At 39.7% G+C, this 18277-nt stretch overlaps 1 protein-coding gene and 1 long non-coding RNA gene across 2 annotated transcripts in view; one reads left to right on the top strand and one right to left on the bottom strand.

Annotated features, from left to right (window-relative positions):
• Positions 1–501: 501 nt before the first annotated feature.
• Positions 502–4842, top strand: LOC119735480. Its single transcript, XR_005272182.1, has 2 exons — positions 502–860; positions 3788–4842. It is a non-coding gene; the product is annotated as an uncharacterized LOC119735480 (long non-coding RNA).
• A 6161-nt stretch (positions 4843–11003) lies between these two features.
• The window catches only part of LOC119735777 (katanin-interacting protein-like), a 42500-nt gene continuing 35226 nt past the window's right edge, over positions 11004–18277 (bottom strand). Inside the window, exons 34-40 of the mRNA XM_038209700.1 lie at positions 17548–17612; positions 16504–16614; positions 15735–15874; positions 14836–14937; positions 13927–14087; positions 11909–12009; positions 11004–11117 (exon numbers count right to left, since the gene is read on the bottom strand). Coding sequence (XP_038065628.1) covers positions 11059–11117; positions 11909–12009; positions 13927–14087; positions 14836–14937; positions 15735–15874; positions 16504–16614; positions 17548–17612 — 739 coding nt within the window. The 3' untranslated portion in view covers positions 11004–11058. The remainder of the gene's footprint in view (positions 11118–11908; positions 12010–13926; positions 14088–14835; positions 14938–15734; positions 15875–16503; positions 16615–17547; positions 17613–18277) is intronic.

Raw genomic sequence — 18277 nt, 5'->3', positions numbered from 1 at the left:
AACCAGCGTTGGAGAAAACTGGCTTATTTTCAGAAACTGCTCCTAATTTTTCATATTTAGTTGTTCCGCATTTTCTTTGCAATTGATTACACACCTGTGAAGAGGTACAAGCCTGCCAGACTGATTCTCGGACCTTACAATTCCCCAAAGTCTACGAATTGCTCTGTTTTCATCATAAGTGGGGCCAGGGAACCAGACTACAAGAACATGACTGGTTTTCTTGGTTTTTCCAACATCTACAAGCCCAAAACGTGAAACAAGTCAGTTTAACAATATTTGCTATAACATTCTAATCCTCTAAATCCATTTATTCTGAACATTGCAGCAAACGCAAATGTTGGACATTCCCTTTAACACCAGCTGTCCTTTCAAGTATAAGGAATTGTGTACAGAGTTAGGTTAGAGCTGGGAGTTTTTCTCACCTTCCATTGGTTTAAATGTCAATCCAGATGTGTTTCACAATACAATGTATATCCTGTCTTTCCTTTTGTTGGTATTACTCCCACACCTGTTATTGAAAGTGGTTTTTTTTAGCATGTTATACAGTGCAGTGGAGTGTGGGAAAGGGAAGTGAGTGCCGAAGTAGAAAGCCAGACGCTTCCATCCAGAAAACGTGAGTGAGCTCCACCAAAAATTCAACTTGATTGGAAAAGACCCAAACCAAAGGCACTTGTGTCACATGTGGAGACGATATCAGGCTTCGATGGAGTATGAACAAATGCACATGATACATGCACATAGTCTCGGTCAAAGTGGGACTGAGAAGTTGCCCAAGCACAGAGGTTTGTTCGTCAGGATAGGCCGGGAGTGGACGGAGCAGAATTGAACCCAAGTCCAAGCACTTCACCCCGAAGAGATTCGTAAGTGTTTACATGAGCATTTATTGAAAGCGTGTAATTATACATTTTTGGAAGAAGCCTGGTAATTTTTGATGGCAAGATTGATTCAATTTTCTGATTAGTTTTTCATGCTTGCCATCTCGTGTACGCTGTTGATACTTCGCATCAACAACGATTGTGAAGTGCAAAACAGGTAATGAGCCTATTTTGTTGATTTTATTCCATTTCAGTTGATTTTTATTTGGATTGCATTTTTCGCGCTGCGCACACATTAAACGCTAGTGACCACTATTAGTAAAGCGCGCCCTCTTTTGAAAGAAAATACGCAAGAGTTGGCAAACGTCTGCGGATAATTCCTAAGTTTCGTGGAAAAATATCCGGTTGTATTAAATTAATTGCTCAACAGTATATTTGTTTCTCAAAATAAAAATCGTTGTTTGAAAACATCACGACCAAATAGTAGACAATTTCAATTCAGGACAACATGTTTTTCTTGAGTTATCAACTCCACAACTCAGGCGCGGTTCTACGGGGTGGGGGAAGGGTGGGTTTAGGGGGTGGGGGTACCACCCCCGGGGGAAACTGTTGAATTTTTCTTGATAATAATAACATACATATCCGCCAGATGGGTAGCTAATTGTGAGAAGGGGGCATCTGTACACTATTAGGTAATATTATATTGTGCACTGTGGGAATTGATCATCCATCTTCCCATAGAGTACGAGGCCCCCCCCCCCCTACTGATTTTCCTATTTTTTTCGCACTGACCACACTCTATTGTTTTGGTTGTATTAAATTTATTGCTAGACATTTTGCTTGTGAAAATAGCAGACAACATTTTAACTCAGGACAATGGTTATTTCTTGAGTTATCATCTCCAGAAGGAGTACATGTATTTTGTTTATTCCATTTAACTAGACTTATATGCGGATTGTATTTTTCGCGCTGACCATGTACACTCTATTGAGGTTGAATTTAATTTATTGTTTGACATTTGCTTTTGGAACTAAGAGGTTTTTTTATTGGATTGAAAGTTTGCCTAGAGGTTGGGCATTACTGGCAACACAAGCCTCTTAAATATGGAGAGAAAACATAGATTAAATTAAAATTAAATTCAATCAGTTAATTGTGACTTATCACCCGAACCGTAAAGTAATTTTGCCATTCCTATGATGACATTCATTCGGAATGTATTTTTCATGTTTAACACATTAAGTTGTTTTTGCTCACATTATTTGTACTGTTTTGTAAATTCCGATAAATTAACTCTGAATATGAATATAACACATCATTGAAAATTACTGGACGAAGTTCCAGTATAATACATTTGGTATTTCACAAATTATTGCTCTAAACAACGAGTGGTTTGTTGTATTGAACGTCAACTCATGATTTGTTCACGGTTAAAACACAAGTTGTTTCGGTCACATTACTTTTGTCGTTGGACGAGTTCTTGTGAAACTGTCTGGCGATTGAGAAAATATTGAGTTAATACATTCAGTAATATTGCCTGAATCATGATAGTCTTCTCTTTAGTATTATTCAATATAGTGCATCCGTGTTGACGCGCGCTGTGTAGGAGTGCACCCCTGCATTAAAATTCAGACGCTAGTGCGAAATGCCCATAGTTCAAATTTCTTTGAAAAATGCTCAGAACTCTCACAGGTATTAAAGATGCACAGAAAAATGATGATCAACATGTCTTTTCGAGATATTCTCACCCAAAGAAGACGACCCCCATTTTCCCCAAAGCGGAGAAGTAACCGAGAAAAAAAGATCCCTCCACAACATGGCAAAATGAAGCGCCACTTTCGAGCCCAATTGCATTCAAAATTCTCAGAATTGAAAGCCCCAATTAAGTCCGGGCCGGAGGTTCATTGCCATATCTCCTCAATTCTTTAATTGTATCGTTCTCAGAACCACTCTCATATAGAAAATATTTTGAGAATATAACTTTTATTCATGAGCCTCGGCGGATGGATTGTGCACCCGTAAAGCCTGGGCACTCCAGTACATTTTGCCAACAGCAATTTCTTCCAAAAGAGGGCGCGCTTCACAATCACTTCTGTGAATGCGGATGATCATGTCCATATCCAACCGAAGTCGGATTTAATTATGCAAAAATAAAACACTCTTTGTGGAGACGATAACTCCAGAAAAACACATTGCATTGAATTGAAATTTCGTCTGACGATTGGTCGTGATATATGACACACGACGAATGAAAATGGATGGGAACCGTTGAAGAAAAATGAAGTATGCTTACAGAAAATACAGCGTATTATTCGCGAAAAATTCAATCCAAACACAAGTCAATTTTAATTGAACAAACATAAAACACTCTTTGTGGACACGATAACTCCAGAAAAACACATTGCATTGTCTTGAAATTTTGTCCAAAGTTTGTTCATGATATATGAAACAAAAACTTAGAAAATTGACGGGAACCGTTGAGTACAAAATGAAATATAATTACAGAAAATGCAGTGTTAGTTCAATCCAAACACGTACATTATTGCATTGAATTGAAATTTCGTTCAATTCGTCGTGATATTTAACACTCACAAAATTAAATTCGACGGGAAACCACGTAGGAAAATCGTAATTTCTACCCCCCAAAAAGCTGTTCAAAAATTACAAAAAAGTGTCATTATATTGAGAGAAGTCTGCTTTCGGTTGAAAATGTCGTTTTTGAGTAATAAAAAACACTCTTGACTCTCATTTGATCGAAACAAAACAGGGGCCCTACAGGCTACACGATCGCCATGATATTAATGAGATATTAGACAATAAAAGTTTACACCGTCAGTTGAAGTTGAGTCTGCATGGAGAGTCCCACATTTTTGGACTTGGTTCAACTAATAAGATTATCTTCTTAATCTGGATCACGATTTGCTGACTTCATTTATGTAATAAAAGTGCCTTTTCTGTGTTCTTGTTTTTAATAGAAATTGATGACGTGAGCAGAGAAGCAGCCAGTGAGGCTGCAGACCCAGTCAGAGGGAAGATGATGTGTGGACAATAACTTCGGCAGGAGGATGCTGCCGAGCTGTGGCGGGTTTGTACGCTCCTTGCAGCTGCTGTGGCATCCAGACTGACTCCTGGAGAAATGCAATCAGCAGGTTAGTGGAGAGAGACGGGGCCCGGATCACAGAGAGGGCATCACCCAGCTATCACAGACACTGAACAGATACGATAAGGAGGAGATCCTAGATTAGCGATCCTGGACTGGACTTGGACTGATCCTGCCTTTAATAAACTTCCTTGCAGTTTAGACTGTTTTGCATGTTCAGTAACCATCTGTGGTATGTGGTTTAGGATATTGACTGAAATCTTGTGCTCTCTGTAATTACGTGAACAAGTTTTGTAATTACAGTAATTGCTTATGGCAGTAAACAGTCATGTCATTGAATGATGCAAGGTTGGGTGTGGGTGCATGGTACCCTTCGATTGAACAAAGCATCAATATCTCACGAGGATATAGAGTCTGAGAAAATTCATAGCAGTGTTGTCTTCATGACCTTTGACATCATGCATTCTCTCCTGCCTATCCTAGGGTCAATTTTGTGCCACTTTATTTCAAGTGACTTGTATTCCAATATTTTCTACAAACCCGATTTCGTAAGACAGAAATGTCTTGAGTTTAATAGGGTTGCTTTAATGCCTAAACAAAATAACTAGCCTTATCAGTTTTTATTTAAAACAACAGTTCAAAAATCGTCAACTTTTGCATTTTTGCCTTTTGCAATTTTTGTTCCATGCAGTACTAATTCCATGTATTCAACAGTTTGGCTCTACATGTGCTGGTATATATATATTTTTTTGGCATGAAGCATGAAGCATTAAACATTTTGAGTTTTCCATTACAAAAAAATAAATATCTTTAGCTTCTTATCAAAGCATCATCCCAATTGTAAAATCAGTGATTAACTCGTTGTTAATTAAATATTTATATAGAATTTTCCAGTCGAAAAGAATTAAAATGACAAATGCTTTGGAACTTTCTTGAAATTGTTGCTTCTTTTAAGATACTATGACCCCCTCCCCAACAAACAAAAACCCAATTACATGTATATTGAAAAGGAATTGAAAATGAAACCTGAAATATGAGGGTTGTTATTTAAGAATATTCAAATTCAACCAAAAATTCAAATACGTTTTAGACGCATTCAAATATTTACTGTGGTTTGGGGGAAGGCAAAAATAAAAAACAACGAGGGTGGGATTCGAACTTGAGTCGCCGGATAGCGAATCCTACGCCGGTCCACAAAAACGCAAACGCATTCAATAGTTTAGGGTGTTCTGCTTAATTATAACTGTAAGACAGGCTTTTTGCGGCTTTTCACGTTGACGCCCATGCACGCTTAGACGTAACACACAGTCTGACCACAGTAATAACTCCTTTGATTTTAGTTGTTGCTGTTTGGGTTGATCCAAATTTGATTGAAAAGGTGTAAAAGGATATAAATTTAACCCAAATCGTGAAATTCTATGAAACAAAACCGGCACAATCCTTGGTTTCTGCACGAAACACACGTGTTCAACGGATGCAGGGAAGCCTAGTTCTTTTGTTAATTTCCTTTGTTGAATCTTGCGTTAACAATAAAATGTTTCCATTGAGGCCAAAGGATTAAACGCCGCGATCTTTTTTCACGCTTGAGTGCATCTGAATGGGGAATATTGAAGCGGAAAATCACGAATTACAGCACTTATACAGCATTTTATCCCACATAATGATACTTTTTGAAGAGGAAATTGCATACTGAAAACAACTATAGTTTCAAAATGCAAAAATTCGCCGTATTTAAAAAGTCGAGGTAAAATTTTTGGAAAAATTTTGCCAAAACTTTCTTTCTTCCAACGTAGGTGGCGCTATATATATATCATTCTCGCACCGTGCGCTAATTTGGTTAGCGCATTAGCTATAGCGTGTGTGTACGGCAGGTGGGAGGGTATTGGTCATGTTGATGGTGGGGTTGGCTTGATTTTGTATACATTAATGATTTTAAATCATAATTTAAACAAATCACTGATTTATATACCTTTTTAAAAATATGTCCCGAAGGGCGAGTCCCAATAAAAATATTTTGCGTGCTTTCCCCCCCCCCCCCCCCCCCGCTCGGCTTACGGGCTGTCAGTACAATCAATTTAAATCTAATTCGTTAATGAAGTAGACCCTATACCTGTTTTGCCACAATAATATGATGTTTTCTATAGGGTGAGACTCCTTTCGAATCCCATTCCCATGCCTGAAAAAAATCCTGCTTCCCCCTAGCTGCCTCTTGCTTCATGCCTTGGCCCTTGGCTAAATTATAAATAAGCCTTTGGACACGGACGGAAGGAATACACGCCTGTTTTGTTCCGCTAAAGTTGATTTATATCTGGATTGCATTTTTCTTGCTGACCTCACTCTATTGTTTAAGTTCTATACCCATTCAACAAGGTCGCCCCTAGCGGAAGTTCCTCTGGGGCGATCAATATCGGTCGCCCCCAGCGGTATACCGCTAGGGGCGACAATAACGGTCGCCCCCAGCCGTACAAGCATTAATATATACCGCTATGGGCGACAATATCGGTCGCCCCCAGCGGTATACCGCAGTAGGGGCGACAATAGTGGTCGCCCCCAGCGGTACGCGCGTTAATATATACCGCTAGAGGCGACAAAATAAAGGGCGCCCCCAGCGGTACAAGCGTTATACCGCTAGGGGCGACAATAGTGGTCGCCCCCAGCCGTACAAGCATTAATATATACCGCTATGGGCGACAATATCGGTCGCCCCCAGCGGTATACCGCTAGGGGCGACAATATAGTGGTCGCCCCCAGCGGTACGCGCGTTAATATATACCGCTAGAGGCGACAAAGGGCGCCCACAGCGGTACAAGCGTTATACCGCTAGGGGCGACAATAGTGGTCGCCTCTAGCGGAATTTTCTGTAGGGGCGACCGTTATTGGTCGCCCCTAGCCCAATTGGCTAAATTATAAATAAGTCTTTGTATACGCGCCTGTTTTGTTCCCTTAAAGTTGACTTCTATTCGGATCGCATTTTCTCGCTGACCTCATGCTATTGTTTTAGTTGAAGACCCATTCAACTTATTCTTAAGTTTTCTTTATAAAATATGCTTGGAAATAAGATCAGGCGGCTAGCACGCACTGAGAAATAAAATCATATATAGCGCCATGGCGCTAACCAACGGCACATGCGAGAATAAAATATATATAGCGCCACTTACGTTGGAAAGAGGAAAGTTTTGGCCAAATTTTTCAAAATTTTTTACCTCGACTTTTTAAATACGGCGATTTTTTGCATTTGGAAACTATAGTTGTTTTCAGTATGCAATTTCCTCTTCAAAAAGTATCATTATGTGGGATAAAACGCTTCCTAAGAGCTGTAATTCGTGATTTTCCGCTTCAATATTCCCCATTCAGAGGCACTCAAGCGTGAAAAAAGATCGCGGCGTTTAATCCTTTGGCCTCAATGGAAACATTTTATTGTTAACGCCAGATTCAACAAAGGAAATTGACAAAGAAAATAGACTCCCTTGCATCCGTTGAACACGCGTGTTTCGTGCTGAAAATAAGATTGTACCAGTTGTAGTTAAGGGAATTTCACGATTTTAGTTCAGTTTACACCCTTTACCCTTTTCCAATCAAATTTCGATCAACTCAAACAGCTTCACCCAAAATCAAACGAGTGATTTACATCGTCAGACTGCGTATTACGTCTAAGCGTGCATGGGCGTCAACCTGAAAAGCCACGATAAGTCTATCTGACAGTTATAATTAAAAGGTGAAACCTAGTAACTGAACGTCCGTATGCTCTAGTGGACCGGCGTAGGACTCCCAATCAGGCGACCCAGGTTCGAATCCCACCCTTGTTTATTTTTGCCTCACAAACATAAATTTACTTCTTTGAAAAATTTAAAGTTGTTCTGAGAATCAAATATATTTAAAATATTAATACTAAAAACAAATAATGTATAGCCTGAGGCCTAATTTATATTATTTTTTTAAAATGTAATTTATTCCTCAATGATTGGATCAAGAAATTGAAAACTAAAGGAGAGGCAAGTTTGGCAAATAACAATAAAACAGTGTTTTCTGCAAAGTATTTAAACTTTTAAATTAAAAGTGTTGTTTAAAACGACGACCAAACAGTAGACAATAACTCAGGACAACAGGCATTTCTTGAGTTATCTCCACAACGAGCAGTGTTTTTTTTTTATTTCATTAAAGTCTCCATCAAACACTCTATTGTTTTGGTTGTATTAAACTTATTGTTTCACATTTGCTGTTGGAAATTAAAAAGCTTGCTTCAAACATAAATAATTAACGGACAACATTTCGGAAAGATTGTTGCAACCTGACGCTGCTTTTTTTTCTTCATATATCATCTCAATGAAGGTCAGTAGTTGCAAAAACGATAAGACATGAATCTGGGACTGAGAACATTTCCAATTTTGTTAGGAAATACTTAGAAAGTTTTCTTGACTCTCCATAGACTTTGTACACAACCGCTGAAGTAGCGTCAGGTTGCAACTTTCTTTGCAATTTACTGGTTCATATTTGTTGTTGGAAATTAAAATGCTTGCTTCAAACATAAGCAATTAACGGACACAATTTCAAGTCAATGAACCATTTTTTCTTAAGCATGTTGATCAGAACAATTTGCCACGATTGAGTGTACTTTGAAGTAGTACAGCACAAGTTCTTGCCATGACATCACAGCTTCATGTTTGTATTTACTTGAGTCTTGAGTATAGGCTAGCCTTTAGTAAACACATAAGTTTAACGAGTGATGAGTGCAATGGTAAGAATAATTCCACGAGGCGACAGATAAAATGTTCCATTGCACGAGGTTAAGCTGGATAGAATAGAATAGAATAGATGAAATAGAATAGAATGGATGAAATTATTCTTTCCACTGCACGACTGTGAATCAGTCATTATTGGTTTATACCATGCCTGAATCAATCCTGGGATCTAATTGGCAATAGTGAGCCTTTAGTAAACGCATAAGTTTAACGAGTGATGAGTGCAATGGTAAGAATAATTTCATAAAGCGACATATTATGAAATGGTCCATTCCACGAGGTGAAGCTGGATGAAATTATTCTTTCCATTGCACGACTGTGAAACAACAATTTTTTGTTTATATCATGCCTGAATAAATCCTGGAATCCGATTGGCAATGGTGAGCCTTTAATAAACAAATAAGTTAACGAGTGATGAGTGCAATGGTAAGAATAATTCCGTGAACGGGTTCCATTCCACATGGCAAAACCGGATGAGGAACAAACGTTGCAACCTGACGCCACTTTTTTCTTCATATATCATCTCAATGAAGGTCATTCATTGCAAAAATGATGATCAGACATGAATCTGGGACTGAGAAATATTTCCAATTTTGTTAGGAAATACTTAGAAAATTTTCTTGACTCTCCATTGACTTTGTACACAATCGCGGAAGTGGCGTCAGGTTGCAACATTTTTTCCATGACTGTGAAACGTAAATTATTTGTTTTATAGTACCGCACCTGAATAAATTCTGGAATCCGATTGGCAATAGTGTGACCGTGCAATGAAACTTTCTTATATACCATGGAAGGGATATATAAAAATTGTGTTTGTGGTGCAGCCAGGCCACAGGTTGGGACATATTATTCAATGCCACATGATCAATGACCCACCAATCAGATAACAGGGATTTATTCAGGCGTTGTATGTTACATACTGCCCCTCAGTTTATATTAAAAGGCCACCTCTTAAATTTACAGTTTACAATGAAAAGAATGTTGTAACCTGACGCTGCTTTTTTTCTTCATAAATCATCTCAATGAAGGTCAGTCATTGCAAAAATGATGATTAAGACAATGAATCTGGGACTGAGAAACATTTTCAATTTTGTTAGGAAATTTCTGGAAAATTTTCTTGACTCTCCATAGACTTTCTACACAACCGCTGAAGTGGCGTCAGGTTGCAACAGTCTTTTCTCTACATGTTTCTCAACACATTTTACATTCATATGTAACACAAGTCGTCAACATTCTACTATTTTGTCTTGAAGTGAATTCCTAATATAGCACACACATAAATACAAATCAAGTTCACAGTACTGGTAGAAACACATTGGTCACTGCATGAGCCACCCAACCTATATCAGTTGTAATTTTGAAAAAAACATACATACATATTTTATAATCAAAGTAACATTCCCATACTCTGATTTCAAACGAGTACTGAGTGTTTGATTTCATACTTGCACTATGGTGCACAATAAATATCTACAATTCCACATTATGTACAAAAGATAGTTTATCAGTGGCGTAACCCCCCCCCCCCCCCTAATTTAAAATCATGAATTGCACTAAAACAATATATATCAGTAGCCTTCAGTGCCCCCCTAGAAGTTTAACCGCTGAATTAATCACAGTTATTTGTACAAGCGTGAACCATAAAACAAAGCGTTTTCACCTTCATTCTGTAGTTAACCATCTGTCTTACATATTTCTGTGTACAGTGCCACAAACACAAATGTGTTTCGGATGTACAATACATAAATATCATTAATCACAAAGCAAACCTTTACCATTTTTGTTCTTTGTGGCTCATAGCACATGGCAAAAACTCCTATCACTTTTCTGTGTGTCCCCTTTGACTTTTATACTTTTAAAGTAAATTTCAGGACCAAACAAACCACATAACACAGGTAGTGACACTTTCGAACCCTCCTGCTGTCTGAATAGTCACAGACAGTCAAAAAATCAATCCTGTTCCCCTGCTATGTCTTTATACACAGGCTGGTCACCAACAGTCCGATCGCATTTCTGATAAGCACTGTTACTAGTCCAATTCCATCAACAGACAAAAGCCGGTAACCAGTAGGCACAGCTGGCTTATCAATCGCCTACCGTCGGACCACTGCTCTATCAAGTTATACAGTCAATCACAAACAGTCAATCCATGTAGCTAGGCAGGGAGCGCTCAACTGTTCAAACCGGACACTCTATCGATTTTGACTGCTGGGGTGGTTTTGTTGAATTTGCCAGCCCTTACTGTATGCCTGGGCTTAGAAATGGTGCAGCAACCACACAGTTAGTTTTTGTGAATTTAGGGTAGTTTCACAAATTCTGGTGTAGAATAGGACTGAAGAGCCCCATCTCTATCGGCTGAAGCATCACCCCTTGGTCCACAGCCTCACTGTCTAGCCTTCCTGTTCTGCTACCTTTTTCGTGTTGCGGACCCACCGCAGCCGTGCACGCTGGTTTTGGGCCGCAAAGCTGCAAAAGAGACCCGGGGATTCCTAATGAATATACTGATTTTTAAAAATGTATATCAGGAACCAACAGCTGTCCGCTTGTCATTTCTTGTACATCACTATTTTGACCAATTTGAAATTTTATTCCGTGGACTTTTTTGTGTATCTTCTACCATTTACAGCCTTTACATCTCCAAGAGGTCACTGAATGAATTGTTGAACTATAAAAACGAACCTTGTGAGTAGGGGATGTTAAGGGTGGCATAGATATCATAATAAAACCCAATGCTGGTCATTAGGGCCCAACAACTTAGTCTGTGTGATGCCTAGTGTGGGAGTTGAACCTAGTACACCTGGGAAGGCAAGAACGTACTCAGTAGCGTATCCAGCTTTTGACGTACAACAAGCTCAAGTGAAGCCCCCAAAACATAATGCGCACTGCAACACATTTTATGTGACGAATGGAGTAGAATTTGAACCTTGTACACATGTGAGGGTTAAAGGAATTCATCACTGTCTATACCTAATCCATGTGACTCGAGAAGGACTCGAACCTAGTACAAGGGGAAAAGTGGAGAAAAGCAACACTGTTGAAATGAAACCTCCCAAATAGTCAACAGGGAAAAAAAAAACAATTTTAATGTGATAACTAGAGTTGGATCTGAACCAAGTACATATGGGAAGGCTATATGAGAACAGTAATCCATATTGGTCAGTGGGCACCAAAAACCTAATCTTTTTGATGACTCGAGAGGGATTCGAACCCAGCACATATGGGAGGGTGAAGCTAGCTCATGTAGTGGACATCCCTACCTGGGTCTGCAGGCCGGTTGGTTGGTTTCTTGGGATTGCTAGAGCTGGCCATCACTGTGTGATCATTGGTCATCTTAACGTCCTGGTCATGGGGACTGTTACTGCATTGGATGAGGGTAGGGGCAAGGGAGGGTGGGGAGGAAAAGGAGAGGGGGGGGTGGGGTTTGATGTGGGGTGGGGTTTGATGGATGGTGGGGTTGGGGTGATGAATGGTGGGGGTGGGGGGGGGTGATGGATGGTGGGGTGGGGTTTGATGGATGGAGGGTGGGGGGTTGATGGGTGGTGGGGTGGGGTTTGATGGATGGTGGGGTTGGATTTTGATGGATGGTGGGGGTTTGTTGGGGGTTTGGTGTATGGTGGGGGTGGGGGTTGGATAGTGGGGGTGGGGTTTGATGGAGGGTGGGGGGTTGATTGATGGTGGGGTGGGGTTTGATGGATGGATGGATGGATGGGGGTTGATGGATGGTGGGGGCGGGGTTTGATGAATGGTGGGGGGTTTAATGGATGGTGGGGGGTTTGATGGATGTTGGGATGGGGTTTGAAGGATGGATGGGGGGGGGTTGATGGATGGTGGGTGGGGTTTGATGGAGATGGTGGGGGATTGATGGATGGTGGGGTGGGGTTCGATGAATGGTAGGGGTGGGGTTTGAGGAATGGTGGGGGGGGGGTTAATGGATGGTGAGGGTTTGATGGATGATGGGGGTGGGGTTTGATGGATAGTGGGGGTGGGGTTTTGACGGATGGTGGGGGTTGTAGATGGTGGGGGTAGTGGATGGTTTCCGGGGGTAGTGGTTGGGGGATGTACCAGTAGATGGGGGGGGGGGATGTCAAGATGGATAGGGAAATCAAAGGTTTCATGGTAAGGGTTGTGCATAAAGGGTGAGCATGGGAAATGAGAAAATGTGTGGCAAAAGCGTGCATGAATAAAATAATGGAAATATGGGAGAAGAGAGAAAAGATGAATAAGGAATTCAAGGAAGGGGAGGGAAGCGAAAAGGTGAAAAAATATCAAATAAATGTGAGATTACATGCAAGAAATGCAGAGCAGACATTTGGAAACAGAATTTTGCCGCTGGAGAAGTGATTCCAGCATCAGTGATTTTCAGTATTTTTATCTTCAATAAAGTATTTTTTTCATGCCTGAAAGAGAACAGGATAGTAAGATGTTGCTTGTTGAGTAACTGACTCATTGACGGACTCAGTTATTGCCACGTTTGAGTCGGGGAGTGCTATTGTATAGGATTACCCCATGTATCATTAATGATTTCCCCATCATACCAATGAACGGGCTAAACTCGGTCCCTTGTGTACACGGATGCTTGAAAAGAATTCCAGGTAACAGCCAAGTTACCACTGGTTTTAAATTTTTCATACTTCACTTACTGAAAGCCCAATCAAAACCTTTTATTCTACAGGGTGGTAAAAAAAAAAGGAAACCCATATTTGACAGTAACTTTCACATACATGTTCTTGTTGAGAATATTTCAAAAATTCAATTCAATGGTATTAAAATATTGATCTTTAAACATAAATGACAAAAAAAAATGATTACAAATGCATATTTTATCTCTGAGATATGGTAGTTTAAACTGTTCGTGTACAAAACCTGTTTGTCCACCGACAGCTTTATTCCATCCGCTCGACTGAGCTCTGGAGCTTGATTTGAAGACAAAAAACACTACACTAGACTTACATGTGGACAACAGTGATTTTGGTAAGTTGTATTCAAATTAGTACAATAACACTCATTCTTGCGATTTTTTAAAGATTTCTTCACCATGTATGGTTTAAGAGCTACATTGTAAAAAAAACGTTCAAATAAGTTAAGTAAGTAGGTTAAAATTCGGGTCAAAAGTGGGTTCCTTCTTTTTGCACCATATCATAAAATAGAACCTGTAACTGCTTTCTTGTGACAAACACTGCAATCTTAACTGAAAGTATAGAATGAAAGTCAACACTACAGACTGTGCCAAATACAGGAAGAATTTTGCCAAGGAATGAGTAGATTGAGATCTTACTGAATGATCGTGTGTCTTTCTTTCTGTCTGAGTTGCTCATTCTCGGTGAAGATGATGGTGTGGTATGGCGTGGGCAGGTCAAGGGTCGGTAGGATGCCTCGGGCGCCTGCCGTCACCTGACCCAGTATGCCATTGTAGACTAGCAGGTCATCAACAAGAAGCTGATTGAGGAGAACGGGAAAAGGAAGGAAGACATTTGTGTGGATATTTTTCATTTGTTTTAATCAAACATCTACAAAACTGGATTAACCTATCTGTTACTCTGCCTTAAAAATATACAACATTTGCAAACATCCAAAAAACAAAACTACCAAATATTATGAAATAGCTTACTTGACTGTAAATGAATAATAGTCTCAAGCATCCTTTGAAATCATGGCACCTGGTGTTGTGTCATTTTTAAGAGGAGTGGAATTTTTTTGTATCAATTTCCAACGATGGTCAGCCGACCATCGTTGGAAACAAAAGTTACTTTTTTCCCCAAATACTGCCCCAAATTGAGTAAGTCCACATTTTGTTTCCAATCGGTTACATATCCGTGAATGGGTGCAAGCCAGCTCGTCTGGCTCCCTGACCTGACAATTCCTGAAGTCTTTAAATTGCTTCATCTGCTTCATCTGACGTAGGATGAGGAAACCAGACGACAAGAATAGCATTTTTTGGCTCTTGGTTTTTCTAGCATTTATGAACACACAACTTTAACCTGGTCAGTGTGACAATATTTGCTATAAAATACTAACCCCCAAATCCATCCATTTATGAAAATTACAGCAAAAGCAAATGTTGTATGTTACCTTTAACTACCAAAAGTCCCCTAAAATTGGTGAACCGTTTTATACCACTTTATATGTTTACAAGTATATGAAATTGTGCTCATAATTTTGTGGGTTTTTCTCTCCAGAAACTCACCCCAAATTCCTTGACGCCTCTCTGTGGTGTCTTGCTGTAGTTCCACACTTTGATCATGGAGACATCCACCGGCTGGTCAAAGATGATGTAAACCCTGTTGATCTGGGTAATTAACAACAGACAGGGAAAATGTTTACATTATTATGAAATGTACCTGTACTCCCTTGTTATGCACCAAGGGAGTATAGTATAGTAGAATTTATAACACCTCACCCACAGATTCTGTGTCTTGATTGGCCGAGAGCGAGTCACATGATACTTTCTATTTTTGCTATCTTTCAGTGCACGACCAAAAGTACTATACCCATAGCAACCAAAGTACTATACCATTAGCAACCAAAATACTATTTCCACGGCGCGGTATTTGTGTGTAAATGCATGCTGGTGTGCGCGTTGCGCGTAGCGCGTATTGTTCCAAAGAGAGCGCGTCGCAGAGTTGGGTTCAAACATTTCGTGAAGGGGTAGTTTGGAAGAGAGAAATACATTTTCCACCAATTTTGTATTGAAATTGAAGTTATTTCAACTGTGTTCAGATTTAGATAATTTAAAATATCATAGCCAAGCAGAATCTGTGGCTGAAGTGTTATAAAACAAATATTGAATGCTTTATCTCACAGTGAAGTAAAACTAGCCTCCCTCGGTGATCCATGGAACATTCTATTTTCCCTCGGCTTTGCCTCGGGAAAATAGAATGTCCATGGATCACCTCGGGAGGCTAGTTTTACCACACCACTCGAAACATTCAATATTTGTATAATAGAGTATACTCCCTTACCATATAAGGTAGTATAGGTGCTAACCACACATGACGACGATGATGTATCATGTCAATATCCCCATTTAGGTGCTAACCACATGTGACTACCATGATGTATCATTGTCAATATCCCCTTTCTTACCACATGAGGGAGTATAGGTGCTAACCACATGTGACTGCCATCTGATGTATCGTTGATACCGTCGATGAGTTTATCTGGAGTCCGAACATCATCTGTCACATCTTCCAAGACGTTGACACTAGAGGGATAAGCAGCCATGTCTGGATGAGAATATTAGTTAAGAAAATCATGTCTTAAGAAATAATTTCAAACTGTGCAAAGAAACAACAATTTTTATCATATGTGATACATATAACAAGTCAGTCAGGATTATTGTTCGATACGTGCCCAATGTTTGAAGTTTTCACTGTTTGGCCTACTCATTAGAACTTGAATGAAAGCACTTTCACTGTAACCAGAAATCAAGCCTCACACATAAAATGAGCAGTGTACGATGTCAGCAGTTGATTACAGACCCACTTGTACATATTCATTAACTGTCTAAGTCAGTGTTGTAAAACCAGGGCTCAGATTCGAGTCCCGTCTCGAGGCCCAATTTCTGTGACTCGGACTCGACTCGAGTCACATCGGCAAAAGACTCGGACTCGGACTCGCCCATCATGACTCGAACTTGAAGGTAATGACTGGTGACTAATGAGTCACATAGTTATTTTATCAAAGCTATTACGTTTGAAAAAAAAATTATTCCGTTGTTTATTTTCTGAAAGTAACATTGAAACAATGCTTAAAGCATTAAGCACATGAACTGTAATAATGCATCACTCTTCCGGTAGTGTTGCAAATAATAATGTTTTTTGGGGGTTTTTTGAGGTAGAACGTTCAAGGATACTTGTTTCTGTTAGCGTTATCTTGTCTCCGTTTGCATCGTAGAACTCCAGGCCATTCAGACCAACGTAGTATGGATCTCCCCAGGTAGAAATCAGCTGCAGCTGGAAAACAACTGAATCAATGACAGTCAAGGAAAACTGTGTGGATATACAGCCAAGACATCTTTCAAAGAAACTTTAATGGATATTTGTTTTTACATTTATGCTGAAGGTTTATCAAAATTTGATAAATACCTTGCCAAGATATTCAGGTTGCACAAAAGTCAGGTTTGGACATTTTTAATGACTGAGAACACAGTAAATAAAGATAGTTCATACGATGTGCAACTCTCTTGGTTTTAGTTTGGATCTGGTTAAGTTCATCAAGTGGCATATATGCAGGATTTTGATGGAGGGCAAACAGACTCTCCGTGCTAGAGGGTAACCACATTTTTTTCCGTTCAGCCGGCTGTCTTGAAATAAAAAAGGGGGGGGGACCATGCCATTTGACTTTTAAAGAATCTGTTCAAAGCAGATGATATTGGTCACCGTTGGACAATATATGGCTCTCTTTGTTGCAGCAAGTGAACAAAGCTGGGAAATACCATGGGTCCACCCTAAATACGCCATTGAAGTTGATCATGTCGAAATGCAGCACATTTGAGTAGTAAACGTTAGCAGCCAGTGATACGAGTCATAACAGTAAGTCTGCGGTTGCAGCGCATGACAAGAAATCTCTTCAGTGAGTGTGTGAGGTTCTGAAAAAGACCAGAGGAAACTCAACAGACGTTATTGCTCTGCCCATTATCAGGAGACTTCTCTTCACGGCCAGAGCCAGAGTCCGAAATGTTGAGTTTCCCCTGGTTCTTTTCAGAACCACACAAACTCACAAAAGAGATTTGTCACACGGTGCTACCGCAAACTTCCTCTTATTGCGAACTTATCATGTAAACCTACAAATCTGAAGTGATATATTGTCACAAAGATGTGAGTTGGTATGCTAGGGGTTTTATAAAGCCATGTAGCTAGTGAAATCACAGGCACGAGCGAATTCTCTCAAAGGATACATCCACATGGCATGTGCATGGGAACATACTCCTGGCTGGGCTCCTCCATTGCAACTAGACTTTGCCTACCAAAGAAATAAAAGACAAACATATGTTGTTAATGTGTTCTTTAAAGGGAACATACAACATCAAAAAACAAAACTACTCAATTATTATGAAATACCTTACTGGACTGTTTGTGAATGATAATCTAAAGCATCCCGTGAAATCATGGCACCTGGTGTGCCATCGTTTTCAAGAAAAGTGGGTTTTTTGTATCAATTTCAACACACCAGCATTGGAAAAAAAATGTTTTTTTTGTTTTCAAATACTGCCCCAATTTAATATATCAAGTTAATCTGCATATTGCTGGCAATCGATTTACACACCTATGAACGGGTCAAGCCGGCTAGTTTGGTTGCCTGACCTTACAATTCCCCAATAAATTGCTCTGTTTCATCTTAAGTGGGGTCAGGGAACCAGAATACAAGAACATGATTGTCTTTCTTGGTTTTGCCAGCATCTACGAACACAAAACTTAAAAAAAAGTCAGTGTAACAATATTTGCTATAGAATATAAACCCTCCAAATCCTTCCATTTCTGAAAATTACAGCTCAAGCAAATGGTGTATATTACCTTTATTATGCATTCATAAATGCCTAAGACAGTCAACCGATTTCCATTGGTCAAGAGCCCATCATGTGGGTGTCTTAAACTTCCGTTTAAAGGTAGGGTAGATCATTCGTCATT

Source organism: Patiria miniata, unplaced genomic scaffold, assembly GCF_015706575.1.
Source record: "Patiria miniata isolate m_02_andy unplaced genomic scaffold, ASM1570657v1 HiC_scaffold_29, whole genome shotgun sequence".
NCBI classification, from domain to species: domain Eukaryota; kingdom Metazoa; phylum Echinodermata; class Asteroidea; order Valvatida; family Asterinidae; genus Patiria; species Patiria miniata.
This window is presented reverse-complemented; position numbering and strand designations above follow the sequence as displayed.